The sequence below is a fragment of the Rhincodon typus genome, chromosome 6 (assembly GCF_021869965.1).
Source record: "Rhincodon typus isolate 14 chromosome 6, sRhiTyp1.1, whole genome shotgun sequence".
NCBI classification, from domain to species: Eukaryota; Metazoa; Chordata; class Chondrichthyes; order Orectolobiformes; family Rhincodontidae; genus Rhincodon; species Rhincodon typus.
The window spans coordinates 39,697,936-39,716,016 of NC_063337.1; the positions used below are offsets into that span (position 1 = coordinate 39,697,936).

The 18,081-nt window shown below is 39.9% G+C and overlaps 2 protein-coding genes across 2 annotated transcripts in view; one reads left to right on the forward strand and one right to left on the reverse strand.

Annotated features, from left to right (window-relative positions):
• The window catches only part of LOC109935651 (RING finger protein 17), a 50,787-nt gene extending 33,965 nt beyond the window's left edge, over positions 1-16,822 (forward strand). The window contains exons 12-17 of the mRNA XM_048597939.1: positions 3,809-3,977; positions 5,890-6,080; positions 8,006-8,156; positions 9,591-9,741; positions 12,080-12,195; positions 16,694-16,822. Coding sequence (XP_048453896.1) covers positions 3,809-3,977; positions 5,890-6,080; positions 8,006-8,156; positions 9,591-9,741; positions 12,080-12,195; positions 16,694-16,822 — 907 coding nt within the window. The remainder of the gene's footprint in view (positions 1-3,808; positions 3,978-5,889; positions 6,081-8,005; positions 8,157-9,590; positions 9,742-12,079; positions 12,196-16,693) is intronic.
• The window catches only part of LOC125483393 (RING finger protein 17-like), a 103,264-nt gene that overhangs the window by 82,338 nt on the left and 2,845 nt on the right, over positions 1-18,081 (reverse strand). The gene's annotated exons all lie outside the window — the stretch shown is intronic.

The window sequence follows — 18,081 nt, forward strand, 5'->3', positions numbered from 1 at the left end:
AAAGGGATCTACGGGGCAATCTTTTCAGGTAGAGAATGATATGTGTATGGATTGAGCTGCCAGAGAAAGTGGTGGACGCTGGTACGATTACAATGTTTAAGAGGCTGGGTACATGAGTAGCAAGTGTCAGGAGGGATATGGGCCAAATGCTGGCAAATGGGACTAGAATGATTTAGGATATCTGGTCAGCATGGATGATTTGTTTTCAGGCTGTATATCACTAGGACTGCAAGATTCCACTGCACTGTTACAGAGTAGGGGAATTATCCTAAGAATCTTCACCAATATTTATTGTTCAGTCAGTATCACAAATGGATTATCTGGTCATTGTCACATTGCTGTGTTTGGAAAAATTGTGTGTAAAGTAGCTACAGCATTTCCTACATTACAACTGACTATATTTCAACAAAATACTTCATTGGCTGGAAAGCACTTTGAAACTTGCTATACAAATGCAATTTTTTAAGGGCACTAATCTTAGTGCCTTTTTGTTTATATAGTTGCAGGCAGACGACTAACAATAAACAGTGAAATTTCCATTCATTACTAGTGCACTTGTTTTCTCATGCACTTGTTCTAACACACATCATGTTGGCAGTCATAATCATTGTCATACAGCATGGAAAGAGACCCGATGGTCCAACCAGCCTGCACGGACCATGTTCCCAAACTAAACTAAACTAATCTGTCAGCACATAACATATTTCCTCCAAACCTTTCCTATTCATGAACTTATCCAAATGTCTTGTAAACGTTGTAACTGTACCTGCATCCACCACTTTCTCTGGCAGTTCATTCCACCCATGAGCCACTCTGTCTTTTTTTTTAAAAAAAAAAGTTGCCCCTCATCTCCTTTTAAATCTTTCTCCTGTCACCTTCAAAACTGGAAGGCATGTTTTAAACTCCCCCACATTAGGGAAAAGACCTTTTGTCATTCACCTTTATTTATGCCCCTCATGCCTTTTTGTAAACCTTAAGGTCACCCATCAACCTCCTATGCTCCAGTGGAAAAAGGTCCCAGCCTTTCCAGTTTACTTGTATCTTAAACCCTCTATTCCTGGTAAATCGTTTCTGTGCCCGCTCCAGTTTAATAATATCCTTCTTATAACAGGGTGACCAGTACTGCACATGGTACTCTGGAAGAGGCCTTTTCCAATGTCCTGTGCAACTTTGTGACATCCCAAATCCTATACTCAATGGCCTGAGTATTGAAGGCAAGTGGTGCTAAATGCCACCTTAACACCCTGTCTGCCTGTGATGGCAATTTCAAAAAAAATTTTATACCTGAGCTCCTAGGTCTCTGTTCTACACCACTACCCAGGTCCCTACCATTAATTGTAGAAGTCCTGTCCTTGTTTGTATTACCAAACATACAATACCTCACATTTATCCAAATTTAAGTGTCACCTGCTGCTCCTCAGCCCACTGACCCAATTGATCAAGATCTCATTGTTTTACAGTGGACAGTGAAGTTGGTTATGTATCACCAAGTTTGGTGTCCCCTGCAAATGTACTGACCATGCCTTCTATATTTTCATCCAAATCCTTTATACAAATGACCAGACAAAAGTGGAATGCTTTGCATTTTTTGACATGCCTCCTGAACAATTTTTGGTTAATGAAAACTAATGTTTTTCTTAAATGCAAGTTGTCTTGGTTTTGGATGCTTTCTGTGTGAATGCCTATCCATGAATGAATTTGCATATGTTTTAAAGCAATAATCTCAAACAGAACATTCAGAAATAGGGTCACATCCGAAGTACTTCAAACTTATTTGTTTTGATAAAAACTAGGTTGGTTGGATTTTCTGGAAATCAGAGATTTTGAAGTTCAGAACTGATTCTAGGATGGATAAATGAAGTTAGAAAAGCAAAATACTGCAGAGGTGACTGAATATTTCTGTTTTTACAGATTGAAGTTGAATTCAATTATCGTAAATTTTCAGTGGAGAATTTTACGCGTAGCCAATTTTAATCAACAAGAGTAGTCTCTGTGTATTTCACACTTATGCAATGTTATTCCCCTCTTAGCGTTGTTTAGACCCAAGTTTAAAAAAAGTTATTGACTTAAATTTCTTGAGCATAGTGTTTGTATTTATTAGCTTAATTCAAAATGTCAAATTTAAGAATTAGGTTCATTGTACATTTTACATCATTATTCTCCAAGATTTGTGTTTATATGTTTCTTTTGACTTGCTTAGTTTTACATTAAGAATTTTCTTGCTAGGTAGTGTGAATTCTGACTTGAATCTATGCAATTTTATGATTCAATTAAATGGCACTATAGATATCTAAAGAATTGATTCAATTATAAAATTGTTAAAATAAAGCAAAATGCTTGAAATACTCAATGCTTGACAGCATCTGTGAACTGTATTTGCTACTCATGACGTGGTCCTGTCTACTTTGGGGAGATTGTGCAGGTTGCATGATCACTTGCAGAACATGTCCATTCAATTTGCAACTGAATCTGAGCTTCATGTCACCTGTCATTTTGATTTGCTGCTTCACTTACCCTCTACCCTGTCTTCTGCACTGTTCCAATGAAGCATATCATAAGCTAGGAATATTTCTTTGATTAGGCACTTTGCAGTCTTCTGGTCTCAACATTTAAGTTCAGCAATCTTAGATCATTTCATGCGTGCTTTGCTTAGTTTTTGAAAAGCAGCTTATAGACCATAGTCATTCAGCATGGAAGCAGACCCTTCGGCTGACCTAGTCCCATTTCCTTTGGCAGCTTATTCCATACATGCACCACCCTCTGCATGGAAAAGGCATGCCTCAATCCTTTTTCTAATCTTTCTTTCCCATCTCACATTTAAACCTATGCCTGCTTACCACCACCACCATTCACCCTATCCGTGTCCCTCATGATTTTATAAACCTCTAAGATCACCCCTCAGCCTCGGACTCTCTGGAGGGGAAAAACCCCAGCCTCTTCCTATAACTCCAAACCCTGCATTCTTGTCGATTGTTACTGCACCCTCTTGAGTTGTAACAATATCCTCCCTATATAAGGGTGACCAGAATTATATGCAGCATTCCAAAATACTCACCAATGTCCTGTACAGCCACAACATAACATCCTAACTTCTATACTCGCTGTTCTGACCATTGAAGGCAAGCGTACCAAATGCTGCCTTCTCCACCCTGACTACCTACAATGTGTGGAGCATATCTGTTGGTTTTTTTTTTTTTTTAGTTCTGTTTGCATTTGTCCCAGATCTTCCCCTCTTGTTCTATCGTTTCTCTTTCCCTGCCTTAAAGCTTGCTTCAAGTAACCACATCGCTAACTTAAATTCTAATGAAAACTTGTCAACCTGAAGTGTTAACTCTGTTTCTTGGTCAAGAATATTTCCTGATTTTTGTTTTTTGACATCTGCAACAATTTGTCTTCGTATTAAGAATTTTTTAATGACATATTTTGCTCTGAATTTGCTTTCAACTTGTCAGATACCTTTTGGCTTTTACCAGTGTAATGTACGGCTGAACCAAATGCCCACGTTAGAGGGCTTCTGTAGTCCAATTCCTGATTACTGCCAGTAAGCTGATTTCTCCTGGGGAAGCAGTTTAAACGTTGGGCTTTCATCAGGCACAGAGAAAATATGACCTAGTTTCGTAATCGCTATTCACTGACTCTGGCAGTGCACATAACTGTACAAAGAATTGGACTTGCAGTGCCTCTCTCACTCTGCTCCACAACCCTGGATTTAATATATTTTTATATGCTAATGTGATTTGCAGAGATTTTTAAATGTGATGTTTACCTAAATGAGCAATTTTCTAAAGAGAGACTTCATTATTCGTAGAACTGATACTACTTTGAAGAAGTTGGAGGATGGTGTGGATATGTACACATTTGTCAGTGATTTTAACCAGTATGTAAGAAAACTGATCCCTCACATGAAAGGAGCACTAAATCACATTCCTCCATTAGCGATTAAATGCTCATTGAAGGATATTGTTCCAGCAAATCTGGTAAGTGACTGTATTTATTTTACTGGTTAACAATACAAACAGGTTTTCTGTAGAGCTTGACATTAAAGGTAAACACAACTGCCTTTTGATATTATGGAGTTCTTTATTCTTTATTATGGATTTGTTTTTAAAATGCCACTACAGGGAAAACTTAAAAAGTTACTTTGTGAGGAAGTTTCATTTGAGGATAAAAATAATGTGCAAGGGAAAGGTTGGGGGAGGGGGTTGTTGTTAATCCTCATTTGACAAGTGGGTGCAGGTACAGGTGTGCTGAATTGTCCCCACCTGCACTATAACACTTGTAGAGATTGTGATTTAACATGCAGAACATTTTTCTTCTGGAAACATGAGACAACTGATTATTATTACAGCTACCATTTGTAAAGTGTAATTTTTTTCTGTCTACCTTTTATGTTAAATTTTTAAATTTTGTAGATGCAGTCCTGGCCATTGAACTGTAGATTACACCAGGAAATGTAGCAGGCATAGGCCATTTGCCTCCTCAGCTACACACACACACACACACACACACACACACACACACACACACACACACACACACACACACACACACACACACACACACACACACACAATGGTGCTAGAGACAAACCAAATGGCTAGAATAACATGATAGGTATGAGTCACATGCCAAGGGTCTAACCAAAGTAACACTTAATCCAAAACTCTACGAACTAATTAAGGTAGAGAGACCATGACAAGTCATCAAGGTGATGGTGTCAAAACAGAACAATAAGGAAGATTTTACAAATGCAGAACAGTATGGTGGGGTTACAAGTAGTACAACATGAACCCAAGATCACGGTTGAGGCCTCTTCATGGGTATGGAACCTGGCTATCAGTTTCTGCTCGGCAATTCTGTGTTGTGTCTCGAAGGATACTTACCCAAAGATTGGAGGCTGAATGTCGTTGACTGTTGAAATGTTTTCCAACTGGGAGGGAACATTCCTGTCTGGCGGTGGTTGCACGGTGTCCATTCATCTGTTGTCATAATGTCTGCATGGTCTCACCAATATACCATGCCTCAGGGTATCCTTGCCTGCAGAGTATGAGGATAGACAACATTGGCTGAGTCACATGAGTACCTGCCACATATGTGGTGGTTGGTGTTCCTGTGCATGATAGTGTCCATGTTGATCTGGCATGTCTTGCAGAGGTTGCTGTGGCAGGGTTGTGTGGTGTTGTAGTCGCTGTTGTCCTGAAGGCTTGGTCTCTTTGCTGCGAATGATGGTCTCTTTAAGGTTTGGTCGTTCTTTGGAGGTGAGAAGTGGAAGCGTAGGGATGACCTTGGTGCGATGTTTGTTGTCATTGATGACACATTGAAGGCTATGAAGAACGTGGCATAGTTTCTCTGTTCCAGGGAAGTACTGGGCAATGAAGGGTACTCTTGTTGGTCATGCCCTGTGTCTGTCTTCTGAGGAGGTGGTCGCGGTTTTTTGTGGTGATGGGAGACAACTTGTTGATTTTGGACAAGCATTTTCTTGTCAAAACACCTACAATGAAGGCTTTGGTTTTGAGGTTTTTGTTTCTGGATCCCTTGATTTGTTTCTCCTCCTGCCCATCTTCCAGGGGAAACATTTTGCTATCCAAATTACTCAAGGATTATTTTGCGTATCGTCTGAGTTAACACGCAAAAATCTCCCGTGCCATCTCAGTTCTTTATCTTTCTATTTAAAAATTTGTAAATGTTTCATTAATTGCTTGTGTGATTTGAATGTTACTTTTCTCCATGATAGGGTTTGATTATTCTATTCCTTTCTAAAAGAGTTCGATGCTAACTTGTGCTTTTCGAATAAAGATCAAAATATTGCTTCTAATTTATGTGGTTGTTATTGCCGTATCAGATTGTTAATCTCGATTGGACCAGCTTGTCTTTTTACCATTTTGATAGAGCAACAGTTGGAGTGTGGAAGCCAGGAATGAATTTACACGAATTGTGGATAACAAAGCTGTACAGATGATAGTTTTGGGAGAGGATGGTGACAAACTACTTGTGGATTTGAAAAAGCCTCCGATGGACAAGATGGAAAGTGATGTTCCTGTCTCATTACGTGATGCACTTGTATTCTTGGAACTGGCCAGGTACTTCCTGAGGGGAATCTAAATGCTTATGCTCTCTAATCATCTCAAATTGTGGATTTTGTTTTATTCTGCTTAAATAAACTGATTAAGGGCCTATACCTATTGCATTTTTTTCCTGCCTTCCAGTGTTTGAAACTTTAATTTCATTAAAGTTCACAAATCCTTGAAGTCTAAACAGCAGATTTTCTGTGGGCTAAATAGACTATATGCCAGCATATAGACTGTACTTGGGAGCCCTGCAATATCTGCATTGTAACAGTGCAACAATTGCCTGGGAAATTGAATTTTTCTCTGGGCAGTTCCTCTACACCTGGTACCTTCCAAAGATTTCATAAAAAAATCACCAGACTTTGGATAGTTCTGATGAAATTAACTAAAAATGTTGCTCAGAAAAAGTTAATTATTAAATACACAGTCTAACACCTGAATGAGTATTAAGCTGATTCCATATTATCTCAAAACTCCCAAACTACTCTTCTGCCTAGACTACTTACCCCCAGATCTGGGACTGACATCTCTTTGACCCGACCTGACCAGCTTGGTACTGGATCAAACCACCATTTCTCCTCCTCCTCCTCCTCAACCCCACCCGCCCCGCCCCTCACAGGGCCATACTAGACTCCATGCCATCCCGCCCTTGAAATGTCTTTGTGTTTCTGAGGGAGACCTGAGTGGAGTGGAGTCTCGTCTCAGACTGGTGGAGTTGCTGCCGTTTTGTAAAATAAAAGGGTCAGAGTGGCAAACTGAGTAAGATTGTCAGTCCCCAAAATATCTGGACCCCCAAGTGTATTTTCATTGCCTGGCCACAGATAGCCTGTAGGCTCTTTGATTGTAAATTCTGTACTATTTTCACCAAGTACAGGGTTCGGACTGCTCAATTTCACTTTTGTGTAATGTTCTTACAAGCAGCAGGGAAAACATGCTATCCAAAATGCTCAATCGGCCAGATGAAAGTTCACTAATTCATTGGGTTGGATGTTATGTTTCCCCATTAGCTGTGTTTTTGGCTAGGCGTGGGGGTAGTTTGTGCATGTAATATCGGGCAGGTGGATAGTACATCACCTTTGCACCACACCTGAGCTCACCCATGATAAAGAGCACGTGTGGGTGCCAAAATTTGCAAAACATGTAAATAATTTATTCATTAATTAAAGTTTAACTAGTCCCTATTACACTGCCCACCCCATAACGTGGTCAGCTTTGGCAGTCAGGTGGGAGTGTGGTTGTCTTTCCTAAACCGCTTAAACACCAGGAAGAATGGATGTTACTATCTTGGGAAGGTGTCTCTTGTCCATTAGGGATACCCAATGAGGAGAGAAATACACTTCCTTTTCACCTGTATGTTCTTTAAAACATACCATCGTCCTTGTCCCTGCACCCTGCCTCCCAGGTTATGAAAATGAGCCCTAGTCCAAAGCCCCTGCATTTATCTGGATCTGTAGGACTTCCTACAGGGGCCTGCCAGAAATCCTGTCAGTGCTCCTTATGAACTTCAGCGCTGTGGGGACTGTTAGCCAATCAGATCGGCTGGCAACTCCAGAGGACAGGACTACCTCCCAGTGAGGGGCAAAAGTCCTGGCAAGCGCTTGTTTTGCCCACTTGCAGTGCGCTATGGCAGCAGGTCAGGCTTCTAAACAGCCAGTTATAGTTTTGTTTCCATTATAACACTTACCCAAAATGTCCTTTGCATGCTGCATCTGGTGCACACTTAAATGTATCCCATGTATTTTCACAATTTACGCAAAAGGGGAAAAGAATGCAATTATTTTGTGACTTGTCTCAATCTAATAGGTCATTGCCAACATCAGGAGTAGTTCTGTTTTCCAAATCTGTCTGGGATTGCTCAATAAGTCAAATAAACACTCAATGAATTAGTTGGTGAATGTTCTTTGTATTTTTTTTTAAATAAGCATTTATCTTCTCAGATTTGTTAGTGAATATTCTGTTCCCACGCCAAATCTGGAAATCAACCTATTGACTATGCAGTATTATCCACCTGTAAGGCCACCTTTTTCAAAGGAGATTGAAATTATGGTTACGCATATCAACAGTCCTTTGGATTTCTACATTCAGTTGGTAATTTTTATGTTTTTAAGCATTTTTCCCAAAAATCTGCATCATAAGGTATGGAAAGACTAACATTTTAAACAGTGTTTTTGCTAGAATAGTGCAGCCAGTCTGTAAAATGTTATTTGATATCCATAGCAAGAGAATTCTTTCTTTTGAATACTAGTTTATTTTTCAAAATGGTGTTGTTGTGAATGGGAGGTTTTACCTAGGCAAGATAATTAATGCAAAATAGTATTACCTGAGTCACCTGACTTATCACCATTTGAGGATGGCTGAGATTTGGCACCTTTTGTCTGTATCTCCAATCCTGCAGTACTTTGTGGTTTTCGTGTATTAATAGAGAATTCTCTGATCTGGAGAGGGAAGATACTATGAACACCTGGTATAGACTGAGAGATTGGTAGAGAATGATTCTTGGAATCTGAAGGTACTTGAAAGGGAACTGATTCAAATGTCTTTTAAGACCAGTTAGAAAAATGCCGATGCATGTGTAAGAAGAAATGTCGACAAGAAATTGGAGTGGGGTGAAATAAATGCTGTTCAAATTGTAGAAGTTGGTTCCTTACAAGGGCAAATTTGATTTTACTATGGGGAACACCATCTTAATTTGTTATTGATAAAGTAGGAAAAGGACTAAAAGCTGTTCAGAAGGCAGACTCCTGACACGTCACATTTAAATGTGACGTGTTAGAGTCCTAAAAGGTATCAGGAAGGTGGTATGCTTCACTGTTAAAGACTGCTGGAGTCTGATAAAGGATAACGTTTCTCTGATAGTCACAGGTAAGGCTAAAATTTGTGTAATATTCTGTACTAATACATATAATTTGAACCTTTCCAGAAAATAGTGGCATGGCATAGATTTAGTACAGGGCTCCTACTTGATATTTCCAGTGCATGTATATAGAAATGATTTGCTTTAATATTATCCAGAAAATTGTTGCTTTTAAAGTTTTTTTGAAAGTTTTTAATTTTCTAATAATAGGAAAAAACAGATATATATGGGACACTTTGAATAGTTATCCAAAAAATCAGTGTCCTCTGCCTCCATCATTCTTTATGATGGACCTGAAAAGTGTTAACTGTTATTCAGTGAAAGATTATACATTTTCTAATCAGCCTGTTCAGAGATGTGATTACATTCCTCTGGAGCAGGTGGGACTTGAACTTGGGCCTTCTGGCCCAGAGATTGTAACACTACTACTGTGCCACAAGAGCCAAAGACTGAAATGATTGACTGGATTTGATTGTGCCCTAACCTGACCGAATACATGTTTGCTACTTCAGTTGAGAATTAATTAACTGGACACTGACCAGCATGAACATGGAACCTTCCTAGTTTATGATCTGAGGTTACATTACGCAGCAATTGGTGAATTTAATCATTGAAGGAAATGATTTGCCCGGTTTTACAAGTATTTGTTTTTCTGCTTCCTGCTACAGATAGATAGTGTGGATCTTCTCATCCTCACAAGAAACATGTTTGAATTTTATACTGGAAAAGATGTCAATTTGGAGATCCTATGCCCATTTGTAGGACAGGCTTGTGCAGCACTCTTTGATGATGGAGGATGGTACAGATGTCAAATTAGTGGTAAGTAAATGCATATGGTAAATATTTGTACTATTGATTACCACTTACCCTGTCATGTCCAAACCCAGAAGTCAATGGTTGTTCTTTTTAAAATGGAATACTTGACGTGCAGCCTAAGATAAAACAGCAAAAATGTCATATTTGTTTACTGGCATTTATTAATAGTCATTAAATTGATTGTAGTAAATCAACTGCTAAGTAAAAGAGACACTGGTCTGTCCACCCTGTCTGACACAACTCTGACCTACTGCATCAAAACATGTGCATTGCCTTCCATGTATAAGCTAGATTTTCTTAAAGGATGAAAAACCTAAGAAAATACAGAAAACTTTATTCAGATCTCCTAGGTGATTAAAATATGTACAGGATGCTGTTTTGGTGCTAGTTAATGTTTTGTGTAAGGTTCTTTTTAGATTATTCTGCTAAAGTTGTTCATTGAGTTCCTTCATCTTTGCTCTGGTAGTAATGTATGTTTTCCTTATAAAAAATATTGTTTTTTGGAGCTATCAATGATGCAGACAAAAACATAACTTGTCATTTTAGAGTAAGCCTACTGAAAGAACAAGTATCAACTAGTCAGATGTCGTTGTCCTTTCCATGATAAACACAGATGGGCACAGAGTACAAGAATAAGTGTGTTATGCTGAATTTATGCAAGATACTTTTTTTGACCTCAGCTGGACTATTTGTATCCAGTTGTGGGCACCCTACCATAGTAAGAATATGAATGCACTGGAGAACATGTTCGAGGTTTACAAGAATCACTGTCCCCGTTCATTAAAATATCAAGAACAAAGGGGCACAGATTTAAAGTGATTTGATAAAGAAGCAAATGCGATATGTGAAAAGGATTTTTCTTACGAACACCTGGTTTGGGTCTGGAATGCACTGCCTGGACTCTCAGTGAAGGCAGGTTCAGTTGAAGCTTTCAAGCGATTATTTGAATCGAAGCAGTATGCAAGGATGTGGAGAAAAGTATCCAGAATCGGAGTTGATGACCTGAAAATGTACCATCTAGAACAATGAGCCTCCAGCTCTATTGTACTGTGAAGGTGAACTTTGGAATAAAAACACTATTTATGAGAGACTATTATAAATGTTAGTAAACAAATATTTTTGATGTTTTGCCTTTTGCCTCAGATTGCATGCTGAGTGCTCTGTTGATTTCTGGGCTAGGACAGGGGAAGTGGTAGAGTACTTACCCAGACCTCATGATTTTGAGGCCCAAATTGACCAACTTCACTAAATTAGCCTTCTGCTTGCAAATATCATTTTTAAACCCCTGCTTGTCTTCCTCAAAAACATTTTGTTTTCTTTATTTTTTTTTCATTTGGGTGTGGAAATCGGTAACAACTTGCATCTGTTACTTATTGCCCTTTAACTGAGTGGCTGACGAGGCCACCTCAGAATACTTTAGGGGTCAGCCACTGGATTGCTTCAGATCTCCAGTTGCATGCAGCACAGTCAATATCCGTTGAAGACATTAGCGAAGCAAGTCAGTTTTTACAGCAATCAGTTTCGTCACTATTGCTGAGACTGACTGACTTTCAACTGCACATTTAAGATGAATTTAAATTACACCAGCTGCCCTTGTGGGACTTCTGGAGTTCTAATCCAGTTGTGTTACTATTACGCCACCATCTACCCGCTTATCTTTATGACATGACTCCTTCAATGCCATCATTATTCCAAGATTTGGAACATGTTGCCTTAAAATCACTGTCAGCTTCTACTCTGCTGCTAGACTGCACAAATGGTCAAAGTCTCAAGCAAGTATTGTGACTGCCTGTGGTCCTGACATATCTCTGCTGCCCTAAAGACAGCTGTTGGGTCTGCTGCACGTGCTTTAAGATAACCAGCTCTTGTTTTAGGCACTGCTGTGTACCAAATAAGTTGCCATGAGTGAAGCAGGTTTTGGATCTGTTGCACTCGTTTTTTTGATCATATGTGATGGCTCAGCAAATGTTACTGCCAAAGTTGTGTCCAAAACATTTTTTCTTTCTTTGCAACTTTGTGGAACAAGTACATCTATTTCCTCTGGAGCTCTCCCGTAAACATTCGCCTTGTGGGAACTTTTCAAGCTTCTTAAATTAATTTTTCTTCTGTATTTTTATTACCTCTATCACTTTTTAACTCTGCCGTGGCAATATTCTGCCTGTGTATTTGAGTCGTCTTGAACTGTACATATTTATAATAATATACTTAGTGTTTATTGACTAGTAGTTTTTGAAATTACCTGCTCTTTTTAGTGCAATTTCTTTTGAGTTTTACCTTTTTTGTAACGCCTTAACTAAATAGAAAAATATTTAAAGTCACAAGGGTGATATATTTATTTTAGGCTTACCTGGACAGAGGGAAGTTGATGTCAAGTACGTTGATTATGGCAACACAGCACGAATACCAGTAACAAATACAAGGAAATTAAAAGAGGACTTTCTAACCTTGCCTATTCAGGTAAGTGTGAACCTGGATGTACTATCAGATAAAGTAGGATCTTCAGAAGGAAAGTCATCAGAACCTCTGCCTTAACAAACTCAAAGACTGTTTGTTTGTTTTTTTTTTCCCCTTGCCTGTATGAGGCATTTGTAATTCCAGAAATGAGATTAAAAGCCTTTTTATGCATTGTTGATCTAGAGGTCGGTCAGAAAAGACTAGATGTAAAGAGAACTAATGTAAATAGCTCTCCAGAGGCCAGTACCTGCTCATGGGACCAAATGGTCTCCTTCACTGCTGTCTCCTATATCATCTCCAAAGTTTTAGTGTAGATGTTGAAATTTGAAGTAAAAAAGAATACTAGAACTGTCAGCAGGCCTGATAACATCTGTGAAGAGTTGACATTTTTAAATCTGTGGGCCTTTATCAGAACTGCAAGCAGCCATACACTTCACAGATGCTGCCAGAGCACTAAGCCCACAAGAAATAGGAACAGGAGTAGGCCAATCAGCCCTCTTGAGCCTGTTTTTCCATTTTAGTATGATCATGACTGATCTGAGATTCCACGTTCGCTTTCCTGCCCTTTTCCAAAAACCCTTGATTTCTAACTGAAAAAAATCTATCACTGCCTTAAATATTCACAAGGACTCTGCCCCTAAATCTATATGGCAAGGAGTTCCAAAGTGTTTCAACTCTCGGACAGAAGAAAATTCTCTTCATCTCCGGTCTTAAATTGGCGTTTTTGTTTTTGAGACCCTTCCTTCTGCTCTTTAGCCTCTCAGGAAGGAAAGCATCCGCTCTGCATTTACCCTCTCAGAACCCCTTCTTTTTCCAAATTCCAATGAGTAGGATTCCAACCTTTTTATATAAGTCATAGAATCCCTACAGTGCTGAAACAACAGGCCATTCGGCCCAACAATTCCGCATTGCCCCTCTGAAGACCATTCTACCCTGGCCCATCTCCACCCCTGCATTCCCCCATGCCTAATCCATCTAACCTGAACATTCCCGGATACTAAGGCAATTTAGCTTGGCCAATCCACCTATCCTGCACATCTTTGGACTGTGTGGGATGAAACTGGAGCACCCAGAGGAAACCCATGCAGACTCCACACACAGTCACCCGAGGGTGGAATCGAACCTGGGTCCCTGGTGCTGTGAGGCAGCAGTGCTAACCACTGAGCCACCGTGCCACAGTTTAACCTTTGCTCATGAGACAATCCCTCCGTACGATGGATCATCCTAGTGAACCTGCTCTGAACTGTCTCCAGTGAAATAATGCCTTTTCTTAACTAAGGGGGCTAAGACTGCTGTCATTAGTCCAGATATGGTATCACCAGTATCTTGTTTATTTTCAGTAAGACTTCACTACTCTTGCACTCCAACCCCTTGACATACTACTGAGTATTAACAGCAATTTTGTTTTTGGTAATTGACTTCCAAGTGTACTCCAGTCTGACAGTAACATGATCTTTCTATTTCTTTCCAGTAGGATTTAGATTGAAATATCCTTTGTTCCATAGTGTTCCATATGGATTAATCTGAACTATTTTAAAATCTGAGAGGCAAAAGTTGGTCAAAGACACACATGTTTAGTGCAAAATAGATGCCATAGTCTGAGCACACATCTGATTACACTGGTGCAACAACAGCTCCAGATGAGCAATACAGCTTATTTATTGGTAATGTCAATATTGTGCTTCTCAGTAATTGTAAAACAAGTCTGTACCACAAGGTAATGCCCTTGGGCAACAGACAGATATACTGTAGCTTATGACAGGTCTGGGATAAAAGACAAGGGTCCACCTTTTTTGACTCTGCTACTGAAGATACAGACAGTGGGAGAGTCACACTTAGCGTGTTGGGGAAGAAAAAGTAAAGTAAGCTGCTGGCTATGAGTGGACAGAGGTTGTGCAATGAATTAGAAATAGTGTCATTTCCAATGCATGACATTATGCAAAAAGAAAATTCATTAACCTCAAACAATGTAAAGCCACTTCTAATGCCTATCTATTGTTATGCACCTCTTTGTGGAAGACCAAGAACAAAACTATCAGCTGCACTGATAGACTACACCTTTTACTCTCCTGAATTGCTGCATACTTCACTTTATATTTGACTGCTCCTACTGAAGCAGTCTGCACCGACTGATCTCTGTGCTAATTCCTTTCATTTCCTCATATATCTACTACCTTTCGTAAAACAGCAACACTCTTTTGTCCTGATATTCACACCAGTGTTTCACTAGTATCACGGATGTCAGGCAGCCACAACAGGAGGTCTATGCTTCATCTATGTGCTGCCTTACATAATCATTTGTGGAGATTGTAGGTGGTGGCATGTCATGAGGGCAACTGGCGAAGCCCCGAACCCCCTCCCCATCTCACTTTCAACATATCTTTTTTCACTAAGCATAATGAATTGTTATAGTTTTGGAAACAATTCATTTTGTTTCTGTGTGCCTGTACCAAAGGCTAACAGTTGTCCTCTTGTTCAGTTGTAAATTCAAATAGCCTTTAGTGACCCTAAGAAAGGATAGATACAGTACTGCAGAAATTGGAGTAACACTTTACAGGACACTGGATTGGGCACACTTACAGCTATCTGCTCAGAGTAGTACCCCACATAGTTTAGAATGTAGGCTTGATGGGTCTGTATGTGGTGATATACCAAGTGCTAATTTGTAGAACCCAGGAAATTGGGATAGGTTTGCTGTGGGGATAGTTGGTGGCAGTCCTCCATACTGTACTGTATCCATATGGATCATCTAAGCCCCTTGATCTGCTTGACAACAAGCTTGGATATAATACTGGGAAATGAGTCCCGTCTTTGCATACTGTATTAAGACTGTGCAGTTAACCGCAAAGCGTGTTGCTAATCAGTGGGCATTGCAGGAACCTGTGCAATAATGAAAACACTCATGATAGCTGTCTGAACTTGATCTTTACTTGGGATCTAGCCTCTTCTCTGGTTATATAATCTGAAGAATAGCTCGGCACTTTGAGACCCCTTATACATGCCTGCTGAGGAAATCAAATATGTGGAAAACTTCCGTATAACAGTATACCTGTTTGTCTGCTACGCTCCCTTGTTCCCAGAGAACCAAGCAACAATTCCAGAGAATGCGGAGTACCTAAGTTCTCAATTGTTGTACCTTCTCAAAGTTGTCTACCACGGGCATTGTCAATGCCCTCCCTGGAAATTCAGCTTTCCACTACTAAATTGTAGCTGCTGGCGATCCACTTTGTATTTATCCATCAAGAGATTATGTGCATGATATTGGATGTATCTTGTGATTTGCATTGGGAGACAGGAAACAGTAGGAAATTCTGAAAGTAAAACCTTGAACAGGAGTAGGCAGGTCGCCCACACACTGTTCGGATCTTTCAAAATCTGGGAAGATTTCATGTCTCTTCTAAGTGACTTTAGTAGTCCATTAATGCATTAAAGACTGGACCGCTTCGCGACATCTTCAAGAATGAACTAATATTATTAACTGGAATGAATTTTGAGAATCCAGTAGTCATTTTTCCTAATTTATAGGTTTAAGATTTGCGTGTAATACTTAGTGTTGTGTACTGTTGGAGGTGCTGTAGTTCAGGTGATATAGAGGCCTGTATATATTGATTGCACAATTGAGATCCTGTAGTAGCATTCAGATGTCTTCTCCAATATTCCTTAACAGAACCTATAAATAGATGATGTGTAAAAATAAAATTGTGCAGATTCTGGAAATCTGAAATAAACACAACATGCTAGAGAAACTTGGCAGGTCTGGCAGCATCTGTGGAAAGAGAAACAGCTAACATTTTGAGTCCAGTATGACTGTTTTGAAGTTGACTCAATGTTAACTGTTTTTTCTGTCACCACAGATGCTGCTGGACAATGCTGAGTTTCTCCAGCATTTTCTATGTTTGTATGAAATAGATTATCTAGCTATTCATTTACTCATTCAATTAGCTTGTGTTTGCATGTATAAATTTTACATCAAACTATTCTCTTATTTCACATTTCTTGCACTCCTCTTAGTTTTCTTTAGAGCTGCTACATAGTATATTTACTTGTTTTGACTTTGTGGGTGTCCACTTTGGAACTTGAAGTTCTTATTAGAGATAAATATGGTCATGCTTTTCAATGTCCTGTTTGTAACAATTGTGAAGTGAGAGATGAGGAAAATATTACAAATGAGATTGAGTATGGTCATTGAATTATTGAAATATAAAATGATAGAATGTTATCAGAACAGAATCGAGCATTTAATTTCTTGAGTGCATTATACCTTTTTGCAATATTAGAATAGCCAGTCCCACACCCTAGTGCTTTCCTCTTAGACTTAGTTTTCCTTTTGCTGCAAAGCCTTTTTATGTGGCAATTCATGTGGACCATGGTATGGTCCACGTTAAGCACATCAATGAAAGTTCTGTTGCCTCATAAAGAAATTTTAAAAAATGGGATTTTTGATTGCAAAAATTTCTAAATCTATCTCACAAAATAATTACTCAATTGTTCTGCATTTCAGGCTTTACAATGCAGACTGTCTGATGTAGAACCTATCGACAACACAGAAGGATGGAATGACTGTGCAAAGGAAAGATTTCAGCACCTTACATTGAACAAGTGCATGTGGTGTCGCATAAGTTGTACGTAATGTATTTAATTTAATAACCCTTCTCATTCAGTCGTTCACGATCCAACAGAAATTATATTTCTAAGATGCCCATCTGTAATTCCCTTCATCAGATGTTAGTTATTTTTTCCTTGGAAGACTTGCACTGTGACAGCACTACTATTGCTGTTGGCTTTATACATTTGGCATGTAGTAGTGTGCAAGTGACTTTTCCATAAGAAGGTGATTTCTAATTACCCAGGTTCAGTTCTGAATTGATGATCAAGGGCCAGATTTTTGATTTCCACCTTCAGTTCAAAGCAATGTTCAAAATTGCTGCACTTTAGATTATTTTTTCAGATGGAAAACATTCTTCCTTACCTTCCCAAACCTACATCATTTTTGTACGGTTTTATCATGTGTCAAGAAGTGGTCAAAACATGCCTCTTGAGGTTGAGATCCTCACTGAGAATTACAGGTAATTTGTGTGGGGTTTGGAAGCTCTAACACAACCTCTGCCAGATCTGGATGCCCTTGAGGGGGCCCTCCAATTGTAGAACCACAGAGACGTTAGTGTGGCGGTAGGCATTGTCACACTGGGCCCGAGTGGGGCCTTTGGGACCGCTGGCTCCACAGATAGTAAGAAATGCTGATGCTGGAGTCCGATTTAAGTGTGGAGCTGGAGGAACACAGGCCAGGCAGCATCAGAGAAGCAGGAAAGTTGACGTTTCGGGTCAGGACCCTTCAGAAATGGGGTAGGGGGATGGGAGCTCAGAAACAAATAGAGGGAGGAGGAGTGGGGCTGGGAAAGGTAGGTGGGATGGTGATAGGGGAGTGCAGGCAAGGAGTGGTGGGGATTGGTCAGTGAGGTCAGAGGAGCGGATAGGTGGGAGAGAAGATGGACAGGTCGTGTCAGGTCAAGTAGGCAGTGATGAGAGGGAGGGTTGGTCATGGGATGAGGCCGGGATGGAGAGGTTTTGAAACTGGTAAAAATCCACATTTAGGCCATTGGGCTGTAGACTCCTGAGGCGTAATGTGAGGTGCTGCTCCTCCAATTTCTGGGTGGCGTCATTGTGACCCATGTCACCCAGGGAGTAGCAGGGGGGAGTAGAAAGGGTTCGCAACCGGAAGGTGGTGGTGTTTGTCGCGAACAGAGCATGGATGCTCTACAAAGCAGTCTCCAAGCCTCCGCTTGGCCGCCCTGATGTAGAGGAGGCTACATCGGGAGCAACAGATGCAATAGACCACATTGACGGATATGCAGGTGAACCTCTGTCTGATGTGGAAGGTTTATTTAGTGC